Source organism: Plectropomus leopardus, chromosome 19 (assembly GCF_008729295.1).
Source record: "Plectropomus leopardus isolate mb chromosome 19, YSFRI_Pleo_2.0, whole genome shotgun sequence".
Classification (NCBI taxonomy): domain Eukaryota; kingdom Metazoa; phylum Chordata; class Actinopteri; order Perciformes; family Serranidae; genus Plectropomus; species Plectropomus leopardus.
The window spans coordinates 27,798,839-27,819,841 of NC_056481.1; the positions used below are offsets into that span (position 1 = coordinate 27,798,839).

The 21,003-nt window shown below is 39.6% G+C and overlaps 1 protein-coding gene across 1 annotated transcript in view; it reads left to right on the forward strand.

The window, feature by feature from the left end:
• The window catches only part of lrrc45 (leucine rich repeat containing 45), a 34,771-nt gene extending 14,497 nt beyond the window's left edge, over positions 1–20,274 (forward strand). Inside the window, exons 11-17 of the mRNA XM_042507427.1 lie at positions 409–486; positions 580–691; positions 816–886; positions 1,510–1,602; positions 18,037–18,210; positions 18,625–18,772; positions 19,757–20,274. Coding sequence (XP_042363361.1) covers positions 409–486; positions 580–691; positions 816–886; positions 1,510–1,602; positions 18,037–18,210; positions 18,625–18,772; positions 19,757–19,956 — 876 coding nt within the window. The 3' untranslated portion in view covers positions 19,957–20,274. The remainder of the gene's footprint in view (positions 1–408; positions 487–579; positions 692–815; positions 887–1,509; positions 1,603–18,036; positions 18,211–18,624; positions 18,773–19,756) is intronic.
• The last annotated feature ends 729 nt before the right edge of the window (positions 20,275–21,003 follow it).

Here is a 21,003-nt window from a genome sequence, read left to right on the forward strand (position 1 = left end):
ATAAAGATGTTAGTGGGTAATATCTCATTATGCAAATAGAACAGACCTTTCAAAAGCGGCATTTCAGTTATTTCACAAATTATTGCACACATAATTCATTTTGTATCTTCTATGTGGCTGAAATCAACTTTGCAATACCAAGAAAAACATCTCTTTGTTAACAATATACAGCTTAACACAGCAAAAGCATGTACAATCGTTTACAGAATAAAATCCAGTAAACGTTCAAAACCTACAGTGGCAGGTGTTTGTTTCCAACTACTGTCTGCTCAGTAATCTGTAATAAAGAGTTCTGCTAAACAAAAACACCTTATGACAAGTTAAAAAAAACTGAGAATCAATTTATGCTTATTGACATATTGTGATCACAAATGAACATATACTACCTCATGTGTTTTCATTCTGCAGGACAGTGCAAAAAGAGAGGGCAGACTCCTCCGAGAGATCCAAAACCTGACCGAAACCAACAACCAACTCGTGAATAAAGTAAGAGGAATGTCTGTTCGGTGTGAATATGGCTGAGCAAAGTCGCAGTATGAGCTCTGTTGGGTGTGATCCTAATTGTTGCATGTATCTTAGGTGGAGGAGATGGAGCGCAGGTGTAAGTCTCAGCAGCAGCAGATCTTTGAGCTGAAGCAGCAGCTGACCAACAGCACAGCAGAGCTCAAGCTGCAGCTAGCACAGGCCGAAGGTGACACACACACGCGCACACACAGAGAAGACACAAAAAAGGTCTTAATTACAGATGCACAACAAGAATGTCTTTTTTCAACATTAAATACATCAGAGTTTTCCTGTATGTAATCCTCTGACAGACCGTCTGGAAATAGAGAAGCGAAGGTCCAAGCAAGCTCTGCAGGACATGGACGGTCTCCGCCAGAAGGAGGTGCTCTCAAGAACTTTCTCCCATATACAGTATATATCATTGGTACATACATACTGTGGTGGTTAGATTGAGTAGTTTTAACTGACACCTGGAAGAAACATGGAAAGAAGGTGACGAGCAACAAAAATGACCCAAAACGACATATATCTATAATAATCGTAATTATATATTTTAAAATTATTTTACAGATTTTTTAACACTTCTTCAGGTAATTTTCTTGTTTTGTCTTTTTTTTTGGTTTTTGTGTTTTTGTTTTTTTTTTTTTTTCTAATTTTGGGGTATTTTTTGTACTTCTTACAATCTTGGTCATTTTTGGGTAATTTCTTATTAAGTGTACACTGCCCTTTTCCCAAGTTTTTGAAAGAAATGAATCCATTTTGGTCAGATTTTAAAAGGTAAAAGGATGTTTTTTTGAGACTCAATTCCAATTTTTGTCACTGTGAGGTTGGTCAAAGAAATTGTCAGCAATGAATCCCCCTCTAAAACAAGGGTTGTTTTTCCAAAATACAAATTGTATATAGGTTGCACAAATGAGATGTCACTTGTTAGTCAGTGAGAAATAGATGCAGACTAGATAGAAAATGGAAAAAGATGAAATACTCAAAGTTGTAATTTCTTCACAGGTGGAGCATTTGAATCGACATCTAGAGGAGAGTGAGAGGGCTCTGCAGGAACGCATTTTTAAGCTGGAGGGACAGCGGATACAGCTGGAAGAGGTCAGAGTTCACAGCATCCATGTTGAATAGAAAATTGTCGAAATTTAAATAGCTGATTACGATTAATCACATATTTATTGTTTACCATTTCATTGTTTTGCATTTTGAAACACTTTTGGAGTCCATTATGAAGAAGTGAAGCAGTTCATACTGCTTAGTTCTTAGTGTCTTAATTTAGAATCAAATGACAGCATTGTCACTTGCTTTCTCTATTGCTTTCTACTAATTATTGTTCCCTGTGACAGTAAATCATATGACTGGTCACAACATGCCGACCTGAGGACTCAATAGGACCCGATTCTTCCACCAGGGTGGCTGGTCTGCAGTCAGTTTCCACCCATTTAGCAGCGCTTTAGTTAACTTCTTTAATTTAGTGTCATTTACAGCTCAGTGAAGATTCACATTTTCTAAAATAGTGCTTTGGTGATGCGGTTTCTTGCTGACATCAGTCTGATGAGCTGCATTTGTGTGCTCAGCTCATAGCGGGATTAATTTGAGACTGTGTAGGGACCCCAAAATGTGGAAATATTCAAATACAAAAGGCAGATACAACACATTTATACTGCATGCAAAAAATGCATGTTTTTTCCCCCAAATCACATGGGACTATAATACAGTGGGCATGTTTGTAAAGCTGAGACTCATGGGTAACCACAGAACCAATTTTTATTCAGAAATCTTGAAATGGACAAGCTGTTTTCCTTGCCCACATTTGGCCGTGAAAAGAGAAGCCACCTTGTGGATTTAAATAACTGAACTGTCTGGAAAACATAAACATAAATGACCCTGTTTGATAAAAACAGCCTCCACTCAATGTTTGGCAGTAAACCTTAGCTGAGTTAAATTAATGTGAGATGTGAGACAGATGTGACATAATTATACATCCCACAGAGCAAAGGTGTTTAACTCTTTGAACCCTAGAGCGATGTAACTTTTCTTGTGCTGCTTTGAGATGCCTTTCACATGTATTTATACCTTTCTCTTGAGCAAATTGGTGCAATTTCTTTCAAAATCATGGAAAAGAAGTAATGAGCACTTGGTAAGAAATGTTCCACAAACGGAAATATTTAAAACTGTGGTATAGAATCATTATCATTTTTAGAGCACCTTTTCCAAAGTCCAGTTAGCCTTTTTTTTTTTTTTTTAATTACCCTTCTTATTCCAGTTTTCTTTTTTGTATATTTTTTTTTAACTAATTCTCACATCATTTTGATGTACTTTTTACTATTTTCTTGCACATCTTTGGGTCATTTCTTCTTTCGTTGCGCATTGCCTTCTTCTCATATTTTGAAGGAAATTTAGACCAATTTGCTCAGTTTGCTCTGTTTAATATGTGTTATTGGAAAGCAGCAATTTACAGTCTTCACCTTTCTAAATGTTGCCCTTAAACCCTTTGAAACCTAGAGCGACATCCTTTTGAATCCCTTGACATCCCTTTTCTTGTGCTTTTTTTCTAAGTGGATTTAAAATTGCGGCTCATAAACAGGAATGGCGACCAGGATGGCCTGCAATTTACAAAAACAAAAAAAAAAAAAAAGGTGTTATTTACGAACTTTCAATCACAATGTGGTTAACTCGCCAAAAGCTAGATTTTTTAAAATTAAAGCTACAGTGGGTAATTTTTTACGGAAATAACTTTTTTGTCATATTTGCTGAAATTGTCTCTGTATCCACACAGTAGGACATGTGACTGATAGTCTGACCATTGTCAGAAAACAACCAATCAGAGCAGAGAATCTCTGACGCAGCTAGCAATCAGTGTTTTCAGAAACATAAATTAGTGTACTGTTTAGCTGTAAAATGAGAAAGTTTGTGACTCAGCCATCGTGTTGAAAACAGTTGAGTGAAAACCAAGTGGTTGGTGCTTTTTTTCTAAATTTCTGATGCTTTTGAAGATAACTGATAGTAAAGGCAATGTTTTAGAATTGGAAGAAAGACTGTAACCTGCTGCTTTTCAGTAACACACAGCGACCAAAGATAAACCTGCTCACCATGGTCACCACTCTCTATCAAAGTGAAGAAAAAAATGTAACCCTTTTTAACCTAAAAAATGGCCTAATTTCCTTCAAAGACATGAGTAGAAGGCAGTGAGAAAAAAAAAGAAAAAATGACCCAAAGATTAGCAAGAAATCCGTAAAAAAGTACAAGAAAATTATGTAAAAAATTAGTAAAAAAATAAATAAAGAAAAAGAAAAAGAAAGTAAAAAGGAGAAACAAAAACAAGTGCTCAAAATTTTTAAATACGTAATTATGGTAATTATGAATATAGTTTTTTTTCCCCTAGTTTTTTTTTTTTTTACCTTGACTTTAATTTTCCCCCCCGAAATGTTTCCCCTAGTGGAAGAAAAAATTAAAATTTGTAATTTTTTGTCATTTATGGAACATTTCTAAGCAAGTGGCTCATTACCTTTTTTTTTGCACCAATTTGCTCAGGGGAAAGGTTTAAATACATGTGAAAGGCATCTGAAAGCAGCACAAGAAAAGTTACCCGCCCCAGGTTTCAAAGGGTTAAACACGTTTGCGGTGGGATCTATAATTATGTGTCCTGATAATGTACAGGACATCCATGCGGTGTTGTGGTGCTATCAGTTGGTAAAATCAGACACTGAACCAGCTCCAGCATCTCAGTGATTTCTGTTTACATAAACTAATTTAACACACGGTTTATTGTCAAACACTGATTGGGTGCTGTTTTTATCAAAATGGGGAATTTATTATGGTCCCTAACTGTTTTTTCCAGAGAGTACGGTTATTCAAATCCACAAGGATGCTTCTCTTTCCACGCTAGGAATTTCCCAATTCTCAGGTAACTGAGGGAGTGTAGAGCATGGGAACACCTTTGTACTGAAGAGTTGAATTATACAACTGTCTTCAGTGGTGGGCTGGTGACCATGAAATGGTATACAGAGGCAAAGCAGTGAAAGCATTTTATCAAGTGCGGGAACTTGAGTGTAAAGAGCAAAAACAAGCTGTCAACATTGCAGGGAAAAACAGCCTCCACTCAATGTTTGGCAGTAAACCTTAGCTGAGTTAAATTAATGTGAGATGTGAGACAGATGTGACATAATTATACATCCCACAGAGCAAAGGTGTTTAACTCTTTGAAACCTAGAGCGATGTAACTTTTCTTGTGCTGCTTTGAGATGCCTTTCACATGTATTTATACCTTTCTCTTGAGCAAATTGGTGCAATTTCTTTCAAAATCATGGAAAAGAAGTAATGAGCAACTTGGTAAGAAATGTTCCACAAACGGAAATATTTAAAACTGTGGTATAGAATCATTATCATTTTTAGAGCACCTTTTCCCAAAGTCCAGTTAGCCTTTTTTTTTTTTTTTTTTTTAATTACCCTTCTTATTCCAGTTTTCTTTTTGTATATTTTTTTAACTAATTCTCACATCATTTTGATGTACTTTTTACTATTTTCTTGCACATCTTTGGGTCATTCTTCTTTCGTTGCGCATTGCCTTCTTCTCATATTTTGAAGGAAATTAGACCAATTTGCTCAGTTTGCTCTGTTTAATATGTGTTATTGGAAAGCAGCAATTTACAGTCTTCACCTTTCTAAACGTTGCCCTTAAACCCTTTGAAACCTAGAGCGACATCCCTTTGAATCCCTTGACATCCTCCCTTTTCTTGTGCTTTTTTTCTAAGTGGATTTAAAATTGCGGCTCATAAACAGGAATGGCGACCAGGATGGCCTGCAATTTACAAAAACAAAACAAAAAAAATAACGTGTTATTTACGAACTTTCAATCACAATGTGGTTAACTTGCAAAAAAGCTAGATTTTTTAAAATTAAAGCTACAGTGGGTAATTTTTTTTACAGAAATAACTTTTTTGTCTATTTGCTGAAATTGTCTCTGCATCCACACAGTAGGACATGTGACTGATAGTCTGACCATTGTCAGAAAACAACCAATCAGAGCAGAGAATCTCTGACAGCAGCTAGCAATCAGTGTTTTCAGAAACATAAATTAGTGTACTGTTTAGCTGTAAAATGAGAAAGTTTGTGACTCAACCATCGTGTTGAAAACAGTTGAGTGAAAACCAAGTGGTTTGGTGCTTTTTTTCTAAATTTTCTGATGCTTTTGGAGATAACTGATAGTAAAGGCAATGTTTTAGAATTGGAAGAAAGACTGTAACCTGCTGCTTTTCAGTAACACACAGCGACCAAAGATAAACCTGCTCACCATGGTCACCACTCTCTATCAAAGTGAAGAAAAAAATGTAACCCTTTTTAACCTAAAAAATGGCCTAATTTCCTTCAAAGACATGAGTAGAAGGCAGTGAGAAAAAAAAAGAAAAAAATGACCCAAAGATTAGCAAGAAACTCGTAAAAAATACAAAATAATTATTGTAAAAATTATTAATAAATAATTATGGTAATATATGAATAGAATTTATTCCCCCTAGTTTTTTTTTTCTTTTTTACCTTGACTTTAATTTTCCCCAGAAGTGTTCCCCCTAGTGGAACAAAAAATTAAAATTTGTAATTTCTTGTCATGGAACATTTCTAAGCAAGTGGCTCATTACCTTTTTTGCACCAATTTGCTCAGGGAAAGGTTTAAATACATGTGAAAGGCGTCTGAAAGCAGCACAAGAAAAGTTTACCCGCCCCAGTTTCAAAGGGTTAAACACGTTTGCGGTGGGATCTATAATTATGTGTCCTGATAATGTACAGGACATCCATGCGGTGTTGTGGTGCTATCATTGGTAAAATCAGACACTGAACCAGCTCCAGCATCTCAGTGATTTTCTGTTTACATAAACTAATTTAACACAACAGGTGATTATTGTCAAAATCACTGATTGGGTGCTGATTTTTATCAAATGGGGAATTTATTATGGTCCCTAAACGTGTTTTTTCCAGAGAGTACGGTTATTCAAATCCACAAGGATGCTTCTCTTTCCACTCTGGAATTTCCCAATTCTCAGTAACTGAGGGGAGTGTAGAGCATGGTAACACCTTTGTACTGAAGAGCTTTAATTATACAACTGTCTTCAGTGGTGGGCTGGTGACCATGAAATGGTATTTCAGAGGCAAAGCATAGAAAGCATTTTATCAAGTCGGAACATTGAGTGAAAAGAGCAAAAACAAGCTAGTCCAACATTGCAGGGAAGTTGATTGACAAGTCACAGAAAACAGCTCAGCAATATATTTGTCAGTTTGCTGTAACGCAGGAAGGCCAAACATGCTATTGCAGATGCCTCACAATCCATCACACTCAGAATTTGAGCTGCTCCTGTCCTGGCCGTTGATTTAGGGTCCCAAAAACCGAATTGTAACCTTTAGAGAAAAATCTTTATTCCCTATGCCATTCAGGCACAGAATAACACAGAGCAACTGTATCAGGGGAAAACAACTATTTTTGTAAGATCCACTCTCTTTTATTGTTTATTTATACTCATTTATAGAATTTATTGCTCCTACCTGCCTGTTGCACTATTTTATCTTGTGTATTGTGCATTTGTGCATTTTTTAATACTTTTTTTTAAGTGTTGTAGTATTTGCCTTTGCTGTTTTTGAGCGAAGCCAAGAGCGGTTTTTCACTTGAAGATGGAATGATAAAATCCTGTCTGTCCATCTAAATTCCCAGCTAAAACATTAGTCCAACCAATCGCAAGCAGCTCTTAATTGTAATGTGAGGCACATGGATATGCTGTCACAGCTGTCAATCCGTGGAAGGAAAAGCCCCCTTTTTGTATAATTAATGGATGATTCTTAAACTAGATCTCTAACCTATTATGCGGGACACTATATCATAGATTCCCTCACTTCTGTAAATTCATAATCTAGGTGCCCTCTTCAGAGTGCATCAGGCTGCCACCATCCTAAAGTGACAGAAATAACTTCTTACAATGGAAATACAGATATTTATGATGATGAATATCTCCTTCGAGGAGTTTAAAAACGCAGTAGATACCTTCGTGTCCGTCTCATCCACTAACATGGAGGGGCGGGCGTTATATACATATACTCGCAGTCAGACACTAGTGGGGGGAACCAGATTGAAAAGCAGCATTGTGGGGGAAGCTCAGCATGTCTGACAATTTCAAGCATGCGCACATCGTAAAAAAAGTTATAAAACTAGGTGCCACGCCACCAAGGCAAAGCCTAATGTGAAAGAAGAAAGAAGGCCATCTGTCAGTATGTCGACAACATTCTAATCTATACAGTTGCTATCGATGCTCTCTACCAGACTCAACCACGACCCCTACCTGTGCTCCTGAGATGTCTAATGTCGTGTCATAATTCCAGGGTCTTCCAAGTTATAGGAGCTTTAAGTAAGGGGGGGAGGGGGCGGGGGGGGGGGCGCGGGGGGAGCGCCCCCGGGGGGGGCGAGGAGCGGGGGGGGGGGGGGGGCCGGGGGGGGGGCGAGGGGGCGGGGGCCGCGGGGGGGGGGGCGGCGAGGGGGGGCGGGGGGGGGGGCGGGGGGGGGGGGGGCTGGGGGTAGGCGGGGTCGGGGGGCGGGCGGGCGACCGACGGGGGGCGGGGGGGGGGGGGGTGGGCGGGGGGGGGGCGGGGGGGGGCCGGGGAGCCGGGGATCCAGGGTGGCGGCGGCGGCGCGGGCGCCCCCGCCGGACCCGCCGGGGGGGAAGCGCGATGCGGGGGCGGCGGCCGTCGGGGGGGCGGGCGGGGGGGGCGCCCCGGGGTCCCCGGGCCGGGGGGACGGGGCCCGCGGGGGCGGGCGGGGGGGGGTGGGGGGACCGCCGACGGGGCGCGGATCCCCGGGGGGGGGGCGGGGCCGCCCCCGGGCGGGGGCGACCGGCCCCCACCCCCCCGCGGGGGGGGAGGGCCCGGACCCCCGCGGTGGGCGGGCGGGCGGCGAAAAAATACACTTGCGAGGGCGGAGGGCCCCGTTCCGGGGGGTCCGGGACTCTCCCGGCCGGGGGGCGCGCCCCGCGGGCCGGTGACGGGCCGGGGGGCCCCCCCCCGCGGGGGCGCGGGGTCGCGGGCGGGCGCGGGGGGGGGGGCGGGACTGCCGCCGGGGGGTGGCCACCCGCCGCGGGCGCCCGAGACCCCCGGGGCACGGGCCGGGGGGGTGCCGACCCAGCCGGCCCCCGCGGGCCCGGCGGGGGGGGCGGGGCTCCCCCGCGGGCGGCCGCCCGGGCCGCGCGGCGGGGGGGGGGGGCGCTGGGGCCGGGGATGCGGGGGGAGGGGCGAGGCCCGGCGCGGCGGGGCGGGTCGGGGGGGGGCGGGGCGGCGATCCAGGAATGCCCCCGTGTCCTGCGTCCCGGGGGCGTATGCCAAGACCTACCATTTTTTTTCTATCTTACGATATTCCATTTTTGCGATTTGCCCGCGGCGCGGTACTTTTCGCAGCGAATATGCGCAGAAGTCGGGCTCAGACAAGTACACAAAACTTACGATCCTTCACGCTGTCCGCGGCGATTTTCCAACATATTGACAAAGCTGCCATATAATGGGGGAGATGGCATGATGAAAAGTTCAAGCAGTGCGCACATCTAAAAGTGGTATTAAGACACTTGGTGCATAAATGAATACAAGCAAAAAACAGATGTGAAAGAAGAAAAAGGATCCTGTCATGTTGCCCATCTTTTATCCCGTCTATCGATGCTCTCTAACAGATCTCTGGTACTCACCTGTGGGTCCTAATGTAATGTCGTGTAATAATGTCCATCTGCAGTAGGAAGCTGAGTAAAGCCCACGCTCGCGTGTGTGACGGAGAGGGGTCCCAGGGTGAAGGATGGGAGCTGTAGGAAATGGTGCTTCGAGCTCAAGTGGGTCAGGGGGGAGGGTGGGGTTCTCAAAAATCTGGGACCTCATTGATCTGTTATTAAGATGTTACTGCGTTGTTACTTTTATAGTATAACGTCTCCCCCATGGCTTTTGTCCAGAGCAAGTATATTTTCAAATAGGAGAGCTTCAATGTTGATTAGCGCTCAATGGTAGGCACAAGAGGGAGATTCAGTATTCAGTTGTGTTATAACAGTTTTAAATCCGGGGGTCCTAGGTATTCACAGCTATCAAATCTTGGGGAATATATATATTGTATTTGGTTTACTTTTTCAACATTTACCACCAACCTAAAGATGTCGAATCACCCTATTGTGGTCAAGTGTAGGGCGTCCTGAATAGGGCAAAAAAGTATTGTTAGGGGTATAGGTAGCCGAAATAAATATTACACTTGGATTGGAAGTTTAAAAATCCCACTCAGGGGGTCAAGGTGATCCACAGACAGCAAGGGGGAATTCATTTGGAAAGTCTAAAAGAGCAGCAAGTTATATTTTTTTTAGACATGCCATTCAAGCTAGCATAGCAACTCAACCTGGAAGTCATTTGGGGACTTCCGCTGGTGGAAGTTACCTCCTTGGGCACACTCGTATGCTGTAATCTCCAGTGCACAAGCCTCATGGGCCCGTAGATCTGGGTATTCTGTACCTGGAAATGAGCTTTTTTGTAACTTCATGCAACCAATGAGCAGCTCTCTCATTAGGAATAACGGGTCCTGCGTCCATTGGCTGTATGCAGACATTTCTTTTTTTTTTATATCTTTCTTTTTAATTTTTAGATTTGATTTACGATGACAGCAATACAAGCTCCTATCAGACAAGTAAACACAAAACTTACAGCCTTCCGCATGGTCACGAACCACAAACATACAACAATGATTAATACAACATGATGAAAACCAAAAAGCACATAAATACATGTAGAAGACAAGAAAATAAATGAATAAAATAAAATAAAAAAATAAAAATAAAAAAGACAGAATGTGGGTGGGGGGGGGGGGGGGGGGGGGGGGGGGTGTTATCTTAATTTACACCAACACTTATTATTGATGGCCACTCGCACCCAAAAAAATATATTCAGGGGGGTCCATTCTTTAACAAATTCATCTAAGGTGCCTTGCACCACATTTTGAGGATAGTCTTTCATAAGGAACAATTGAGCAGTTTGTCATACCACATTGCTAACGTAGGCGGGTGCTCATCAAGCCAGACATGTAGAATAGACAGACGTGCAGCATACAACATAGTATTCAACAATTTACCAGTTTGACCAGGCAAGGACAGAAGATCGATACCAAGAATACACTGTTTAGGTGTTATCTTAATTTACACCAACCTTATTATTGATGGCCACTCGCACCAAAAAAATATATTTTCAGGGGGGTCCATTCTTTAACAAATTCATCTAAGGTGCCTTGCACCACATGAGATAGTCTTTCATAAGGAACAATTGATAGCAGTTTGTCATACCACATTGCTAACGTAGGCGGGTGCTCATCAAGCCAGACATGTAGAATAGACAGACGTGCAGCATACAACATAGTATTCAACAATTTTACCAGTTTGACCAGGCAAGGACAAGAAGACCAATACCAAGAATACACTGTTTAGGATCCATTACCATTGTAATGCCAAGGAAACTTCTCTATCTCTGTTTTGACATTAGACCAGAATATTATAATCAATGGACATGACCACATTAAATGAAAATAAGTGCCTGGTTGTTGCATGCTACAGAACATGAATCATCATATTTACTACGTATTTCAGGAGTCACATGCAGTTTGTTAATTATCTTATATTGTACTTCATGTGATTTGTCTGATCTAGTAATTTTCTTGGCATTGTTTAACATCTTACGCCAGGTTTGGTCATCTAGGTGAGCACCAAAGTCTTTTTCCCAACTATTTTTTATTTTAATTATAGTCCCATCATTCGTAAGCAACTGAATCGTATATGTAAGTAATCACTTTCTTATTAATTGTTGTTGCTTTCATGATGAGCCTGTCAAGAATATTCAGCTTACTACCACATTTGTAATATGAAATTGAGTTTAAGTAACTCCTCATTTGTAAATAACGATAGAATTGGGTTCGAGAAAGCTTAAACTCTTCTTGCAGTTGCTGAAAAGACTTTAGTGCACCACCTATATACAAATCACTAATTTTTGTAATACCAGCGGTCTTCCAGTCTCTGAATCCCACATCTACACAAGAATTTTCAAAATCAGGGTTATTCACAATAGGTGCTAAGAATGAATATTGATTTAAACGAAAATATTTACGTATGCTAGTCAAAGACTTGCATATATTTGTAGCTATAAAATTATCCTTCATCCTAATTTGCAACTTCCTAGAACATACAAAGGGAAGGTCTGCTATTGATGCGTTATCTAGTCCTATACTTTCCAGATCTTTAAAGGAAACCTGCTATCTTTTACCCAGTCTGTGACAAATCTCAATTGTGAAGCCCAATGATAATAAATCAGATTGGGTAAAGCTAAGCCACCATTTTTTATGGGAGACTGAAGCTTTTGCAGCTTTAACCTAGGACGCTTATTTTTCCAAACAAATCTACGAATTGCACCATGTATTGATTTAAACAATTGTAACGGAATATAGGTAGGTAGCATCTGGATTGGATACAATAATCGTGGCAAAACATTCATTTTAATAATTGCAATTCGGCCTAGTAAGGACACTGGTAAGTTCACCGATCTTTCAAGGTCTGATTTGATTTTAGTAACTACAGGTAAAAAAATTTAATTTAGTTAAATCAGAGAGATTGGGCGGAAAAAAAAAAATCCCAAGATATTTAAATCCGTTATGGGTCACCTTAAAAGGCAAATATTATGAATCACTGCAGGTCTTCCCAAGAGGTAAGGTCAGGGACTTATCATAGTTTATTTTAAATATCCAGAAAAAGTGCTAAATTGATCTATAATCTTAATTAAAGCTGGTATAGATTTAGATGATTCCTTCATAAATAAAAGTACATCATCAGCATATAATGGAATTTTATGTGTTCTGATATTAGTTTGAATGCCCATCACCTGATCACTTACTCTTACAGTCTCAGCTAAAGGCTCTATAATCAGAGCAAAAAGTAAGGGAGACAGTGGACAGCCTTGTTTTGTGCCTCTCTCTAAGGAAAACATCTGGGAGGACAAACCATTAACAGATACAGCAGCTTGCGGCGATGCATAGAACAAATTTGACCCAATCAATAAAAATACTACCAAAAAGAAAATTCATTGAGTGTTCTAAATAAATAATTCCATTCTACTCGATCATAAGCTTTTTCAGCATCTAGTGCAACTATAACTGCATTGTTCATATTAAGTCTTGAATACTGCATAATGCCCAATAATCGTCTGATATTTGTATGTGAGTGGGACGATTTCGAACAAAACCAGTTTGGTCTGTGTCCACTAATTTGGGCAGTACTAAGTTAAGTCTTGTTGCCAAATATTGGCCAATATTTTAGAGTCTATATTTTGAATTGATAAAGGTCTATATGAAGAAGGGTTATCCGGTCTTTTTGTTCTTTCGGTATTACCTTAATAGTGGCAAAATGCACTGTCTTAGGTAGTTTCCTAACCTGAAAGGAATACTGAAACATATTTGTTAAAACAGGAACAAAAATAGATTTAAAGGTCTTATATACTTCAGAAGGGAAGCCATCTGGGCCACAAGCTTTTCCATTTTTTAAATTAATAATATTTTTTTCAACAAACTCTTCAGATGTAATTTCAGCATCAAGCATCCATTCCTATCAACATTGCTAACTTTAGGTAACTTAAGTTTTTGAAAGAAAGCATTCATCCCCTCCTCTTCTCCTGAATTTTCGGATTTATATAAATGAGCAGAAAAAGTCTTTGAGCACATTTGAAATCTCAGAGGATGTATATACTAATTTACTATTTTTATCCTTCAATTTTGTAATTATATTACTAGTTTTTTTTGTTTATTAATTAGATTAGCTAAATAATGTCCTGGTTTATTTCCATATTCATACCTCTTATGCTTCTGTAAAAATAAAGCTCTTTCTGACTTTTGAGATTGCAATGTATTAAATGCAGATCGATAAATTAATACTTTGTCCCAGCTTTCCTTAGACAGTGTCAGCTTATGCTCCGATTCTGCATCCTGTAGCTTTATTTCTAATCTCCTCTGTTCTTCCACAACTTTCTTCTTTCTGGCAGAGCAGTATGATATCATCAGGCCCCTCAAAGAGGCTTTTGTTGTCTCCCCCATAGATTTGATGGATCTGTTTCCCCATTATCATTCACTTCTAAAAATTCCAAAAGTTTCCTTTTTGTCATAGAGCAAAATTCAGGGTCCGACAATATTGACCTATTGCACTGCCAGGATTGTCGATATTTATGTGATTTACTTATAGAGATCTCTATTATAATTGGGGCATGATCCAATATATGAATGCTCCCAATACTGCTACTAAGTACAAGCTCTGTAGATACTTTAGATACCAAGAAGAAATCTATTCTAGTATATGTTTTATGTGGATTAGAGAAAAAAGTATAATCTTTATCAAAAGGGTGCATTAAACCTCCATATTATCTACAACATCTACCTCATCCAGCATTTGCTGTAAAGCTCGTTGTCTAGGATTCCTTTTCGTTGTGTTCAAGCTTGGGTTTCCTATCTAATATATTGTCCATTACACAGTTCCAATCACCAGCCACAATCATAATTGGACATCTATATTTAAGCAATAAATCAGTCATAGTAGTAAAGATGGATACATTTATATCAGGAGCAGCATACACATTAAGGATAGTAATTTTTTCACCATACAAGAAACCATAAATCAACACATAGCAACCACTTAAATCAGTCTCAAAGTGATCAAATAATGAGTGGTAATTTTTTATGGATTAATATAGACACTCCTCTACTTTTACTATTGAAAGAAGAAAAATACACTTGTCCTACCCAGTCTTTCTTAAGTTTTTTATGTTCTTCATCAGTTAGGTGGGTCTCTTGTAACATTACAATAGAAACATTTTCTTTCCTGAAAGAGGATAATAGCCTACTTCGCTTAACTGGATTTTTACAGCCCTTGATATTTAGGGAGCACAAAAAACTAACAAACACACAAGAAACAAAAATTGACCATATATCAATCTCATACTGATATAAGCCATCACCTTACCCTATCTAGACTGGGTATGTCTGCCTTCAAGTATCATCTAGGTTCCACTACATTTAGCACTCATATTTATTAACCAAACAAAATGGAGGAGAGAGAATAAAATACAAAAAAAAAACCAAAACAAAACAAAAAACACAGAGAACACAACTGAAAGAGGAAGAAAAGCAGATAGTTCTACTTTCCCCTAGCTATATTCACAAATTATGGACTCCTGGTGCCCTCACTTACAGTAGCAGTCTATCAGCTTTGTAGCCTAATGAAAATAAATCATCTCTCTCTCAGTCATTTCATCGGAGATTCTTCACTGTTCGCTTCCAGTTCATTGAGAAAATCCTGAGCCTCAGCGGGAGATTTGAAACTCTTTTTGGAGCCCCTGTGCTTAACAAAAAGCGTAGCAGGATAGTGCATTTCATACCTTATGCCAGCGGCCTGCAGTCTCTGTTTCACTGGAGCGAAGAGTTTATGTTTCTTCTGAACGGCTGCGCTGAAGTCAGGATAAATAGAAACCCTTTTGCCCTTGAAAAAGAGTTCTCCTCGTTCCCGGGCACAGTGCATCACTTTTATTTTCTGTTGATAATTCCCAAACCTCACGATGATGGGTCTTATCCTCGATGGGTCCCGTGTAGAGATGCGGTGCGCCCTTTCAATTTGCAGCGGGGATTCCCCCTGTATATCCCGGCCCAGGATCTCCGGCAAAAGGCGGCGAATAAACGCCACGGTGTTCTTCTCTTCTTCACCCTCCATCACGCTATAAATCAGCAGATTGGACTGTCGACTTTTATTTTCCAGATAGTCCACCTTCATTTCCAACATCTCCACTGTTTTAAGCAGCCCCGTGATCTTCTTATCAGCGTCTACCACATTATCCTCCGTCGCACTCACTCTGATTTGAACTTCAGCAATTTGTTCATTTAGTGCGTGCATTGAGGAGCGTATTTGAGCCATTTGTTCATCAGTATTCGTCAATCTGAGCAAGAGTCCATTTTTACTTCCATTCACTGCTTCCCATAAAGTTTGTAGAGTAATATTACCCTCAGCCATTGTTCCGCGACAAGTCAGCAGGTGCAATCACTCAGTAAGATTGACGTAGATTTTTCAGGTCGCTGTATCAGGCTCAAAAGTAAGTTTCTTAGTAATATTGTGACATCAACAGAAAGTCCACTTGCAAAGTCACATTTAAATTCGAACTTGAAGCGTTCAGCATATAGTACTACCAATGTAGAAGTTAATTGGCAGACTGACCCTGCGCTGTCTACTCGCGCACGTCCGACCCGTCGGTCGCCATTTTTGTCTAATATTACTAAAAAACATGCAGACCTTCTTAATAAATCCATGGTATGGAAGTGTTTCGACAATGGTCCATTTTGGATCCAGTTCCAAGTCTGCAAAATACCAAGACTCCTGAAACATTTAATTTTTACCACTAGCTAACTAACAAAAGCAGAAACAATGCAGTTATTGCAGTCAGTTTTTGGTTGTGGTTAGGGTTCCTGCAGTGTTCATCGTTGAGCAGAATTTTACCAGGAGTTGAATTATCTGTAGAGGTCTCGTTTTCATCAAAATGGACCTGGTGAATTAAAGTGATAAATGAATACAGCAGCTTCACGCAAACAATCAATGTTTCTCTGATGCTGCTCTGTTTGTCAGGAGCTGGAGTCGAGTTGCTGCTAATGTTTGCTCAGCTTATTTTTGGGTTAACATAGGATCAAGACGTCCGATGACTAAAATCCTTCATCTGGTTAAAACATGTAGCCAAAAAGTGAATTGCAAAAAGTCAGTTAATGACAGCTTCTGGCAGAGAAACACAACCCTGACACATGTGCAAAGGAGATATGACACCACTGACAGGCTGCCAAATGACAAGGACAGTCAACCTGATTAAATGACAGGGGTTTGAACAGTGATGAAAATGTTGTTTTAGCGATTTTAATGTGGAAAAGTTCAGCATTATGTCTTTAAGCTCTGATGCAAACAAATCAAGCTTTTATCTCTTCTCACTCTTTTTTATTAGCAAAGAGCAATAAAAAGATGTAGGTTAGCAGGCTTCTCACTTTTAGCCGACTGTCACTGGTTACTAACATCACCACTGGCAGATTAGAGCAGTTGAAGCTAATTAACACGAATACTTGTATTATTTCTGGGGGTCATTCTGGGCTTTTGCCTTGGAATTTGCAATTTTTACTATTTTCCACCTGATGATGTAATTTTGACCATACAGTATTTGGCATATGGAGAAAATGTAATTCAATGTAAATATCAATACTAGACTTGTACCTTTTATATTGTTATATTTTATATTTTATATTTGTATCTTCTATTTTATCTGTTTTCTTTTTTTCTATATTTATGTTGCACCAAACCACCAGAACAAATTCCTCGTATTGTGTTAACTATACCTGGCAATAAATCTTTTCTGATTCTGATTCTGATTCTGAAATACATGCTATTTCCACTAGATGCACTGTCACAATCAATGTTGCTGCAAATCACCGACAAATCCCAGACTGTGATCATCAAAAAAATCTACTTAGCATGTAGTGTATTGAAAATAAATATTTTTTGTGTTTTGTTTTTTTTTGAGATCTAAGATCATAATGGCATCATGACCAAAACTTGGCATTTAAAGCATTAAAATCCTGAAAATCAATGAATATTTGGTATTAATAATTAGGACTGATGCTGGTTAAAAAATAACTTAATGAAAGTAGAAAATAATATTAATGTATCATGTTTTTTAAAGCATGATTTTGAAAAGCGCATTTTGTGCAGAATAATATTAAAGGGGGCCTTAAGGGTTAAAAATCTCGCAGCTAAACATTGAATAATATCGTATCTAAACTCAGTCTGATCGGCTGCATGGTTTTGAATCAGGAGTTTCAGTATCTGGCTTTAATGATGGTGGAGAACAAAAGGCTGTAGCTGTTCATTGAATGTTTAGCAAAACGTAATTAACCCATTTTTATTTAACAATAGATAAATGTTAAATACATGGCATTGTTTTTATTGTTCTGTACATATAAATGAAGTTTTCTAAAATAACACCTTTTGAATGGCACCAGAAAGCATTGAGGTTTAAGATAAGGTAAGATAAGGTATACTTTATTGTCCCACACAGGAAAATTTGATTTGGGTCTCAAAGCCGCTGCGTCATACAACATAGACACACACATATTCATACATACATACTGGTATTTGATACCTAGTCCTTGTTATGACCACATAAAAGTTGTACAGAAACATGGTGGCTATTTAAGAGTCTAGGAAAGGAGAGGATAATGACTATGCTGAAATTCTGTAATCATGCCTTTTTAAATTGAATTTGTACATATGTATATCAGCTATTGCCTGATCCCCCTCTCTCATATTTCATTGTGTCTAATGACTCTCTGGGACTCTGTGGAAAGCGGCTTTTTTACTGAGTGGATTATCCCATTAAAAAATTAGTGTGATGTTTTTTGGTTTCTCCATCATCCTCATTTCCACATTTCTGTCCTGTGAGCAGCAGGAACATGTGTCGTCGTTGGAGGAGAAGCTTCGCTCAGCACGTACCTGCCTGCAGGAGGTCCAGCTGCACTGCTCCCAGCAGAAACAGACCATCTCTGAGCTGCAGGCCAAGAACAGCCAGCAGAGCATCGAGATCAACGCAATGCGGCGGAGGACGGAGGAGCTCCAGCAGGTCAGGACCCATCAGTTACCTCCTGCACCTACAGGAGTTTGTAGGCATCATTGTGTTGCATACATGACCCCTGTGTTCATGCTGCAGACCCACATTACGTGTTATATAGTTGTGTTTCATATAAGTGATGTGGAAATCACTATAGTCCCATGGTCAGATCTGTGATTCCTACCAGATTTATTTAGACATGAATGTGGGCCTGTGAAAACTTCAGATTGCATGTGGCTGGAAGCCAAGCCAGCCAGCTGGGCTCTGTATGTGCAGTTTACCTGAGACTAAATGCAAGATGAACCCCAGCAGATACTCGTAGCTGCTGCACAGAGGCCTCATCCATCTGAGCAGCCTCCACAAGTGATCAGTGATGGGTGTGTGTTTGTTGTCATGAGAATCATTCGGGTGTTGGCTGTGCTGCAGGAGCTGTCGGGTAAGGACCAGGAGAAGGTGGCAGAGGTGAACCGGGTGAAGGTGGAGCTGCAGGAGCAGATTGGACATCTCCAGGCAGAGAGGACGGCACAGGGAGGACTCAAAGAGAAGATCAGTGCTCTGGAGAGAGAGATTAAAGGTGCACCACACTGTTTCTCTCTTTTCTTCTTGCTTCACACATCTTTTTTATTACCCTCTATAAAACATGCACATTTCAACAAATCAATAAGTTCCCTACTGTGTCTTTGTTTGTGTCATGTATTCCTGTTTAACCTGAGCAAATTGGCTTGATTTCTTTCAAAAACACAGGAAGAAGGCATGAGTGACAAAAGGTTAAATTTTTCAAACAAATTAAAACAAAAATAAATAAATAAATAGATAAATTAATAAAAAGAAACTAATACAAACCAAGTTAAACAAGACTTGGAAAAGTGATTAAAAATTATAATTCTATAACATAAGTGTAAATATATAATAATAACAAGTAATAATAATAATAATTATTATTATTATAAATATAGTTTTTACCAAAGACATGCAGGTCAGGTTGATTGGTGAATCTAAATTGCCCTTAGGTGTGACTGTGAGCATGAAAGGTTGTCTGTCTATATGTGTCGGCCCTGCAATAGTCCCCCCGCCCGATGACAGCTGGGATTGGCTTCAGCCCCCCCGCGACCCTTGTGAGGACAAGCGGTTAATGAAAATGAATGAATGAATGAATGAATAGTTTTTACCTTGCTATTTTTATTTTTCCCTCTTTTTTAAAATAAATTGGTAAAAAGTACAAAACAAACTACCTGAAAAATAGTAAAAAGAAATAAATAAACAAAGAAAAAAAAGACTTGGAAAAGTGCTTAAAATTACAATAATTCTGTGACAAAAATTCTAAGAATTATAAATATAGTTTTTGCCTGGCTTTTGTTTTTCTTTTTTCCATATACATATTTCCCCAACTTTAAAAAAAATCTATATCTACTATATGCTTGCAGTCATTAAAAAAAGATGACTCAAAAAAAAGCAAACTAAAAATTGTAAAAAGTTCAAGAAAATCACCAGAAATGTTTTTAAAACAATTGTTGATGTCTTTCATACCTGTCCTCCTGTGTGGCTTGCGGTCCTGCAGTACTAAGCAGTAACCACAGAGAGGCACTCCTCGACAAAGAGAGTCAGATGTCCTCCATGCTGGAGAAGCTGCGGCTGAAAGAGGCGGAGATCCAGAGGATGAGGGAGGACGAGGCCAACAGAGCCAGCTACCTGCAGAGCGCCATCCTCACCTATGTCCAAGGCTCACCTCTGGGACACTACAGCAGCCCCAAGAAGTGACCCACAGACCCGGAACCTCTGAGCCCGCACCTTGCTCCTGCACAGGTCAGGACAGCTTGAAAATTACAAACAATCATGATGGTTTGGACTCTTAGGCTCTGGAGAACACAGAAAATCAGGAGTGTGAGGGGAGATAATCAAAGCTAAGTAACATGACTGTGAACTTTAACCCTTTGAAACTTGAGAAAATTGATATTATTTCTTTCAAAAATATGGAGAGAATGCAGTAAGCATCTTAACAAGACAGGGCCCAAAATAAGCAAAAAAATAAGTTAAAAAGTACAAATAAAATTTCCTGAAAAAAAAAACTAAAAACAGAAATGTGCAAGAAAATGAATTTGAAAAGGGCTTAAAATAAATATATATATGTTTTTATTTTATATATTTTATCATTTTTTTCCTGTAATATAATTTGAAAAATAAATATAAGTATCTTTTCGGGACATTTTCCCCTATTTATTTTTATCATTTTCTAATAAGGCTTCCCCCTTTTTTTAAACGATTTTTTTGGGTAATTTTCTTTTCACCCAAGAAAAGCCCCACAAGCTGCAGGAATTAAGTATTTCTTGCAGCATGTGAGGCTTGTCTTGTCAAATTGGTCATGAAATGTTTCACCATGTTTTTGAAAGCAGTCAAACCAATTTACTCACGTTTCAAAGGGTCAAGTAGCTTGTGAAAGGCGTCTGAATGCAGCATGCAGCTTCCAAAGGGTTAATCCTAGCTAAATGAAGGATTTAAAAAGTGGTCTAAGGTCTAAAAACAAATTTCTGGTCAGACATTCATGACAGTTGCTGGATATTTATGGTCCCCAGAGGACAAATATTACAAGCAAGATGTATTTTTTATGCATTTTTCTTAACTATTAGATAAATTTAGCACATTATTGCTCCTGAGGGGACAAACAACCCTGTGCCCTTTCCTCTGTCTCCATCCTCAGGGCACAGCATACATTTTTATACCCACTTCCAGATGTGTAATGAACACTTCAGGGGTTACTTCTGGAATTGCTCCCAGTGCTTTGGACTTTTACCTGTTTTTGTTTGTTTG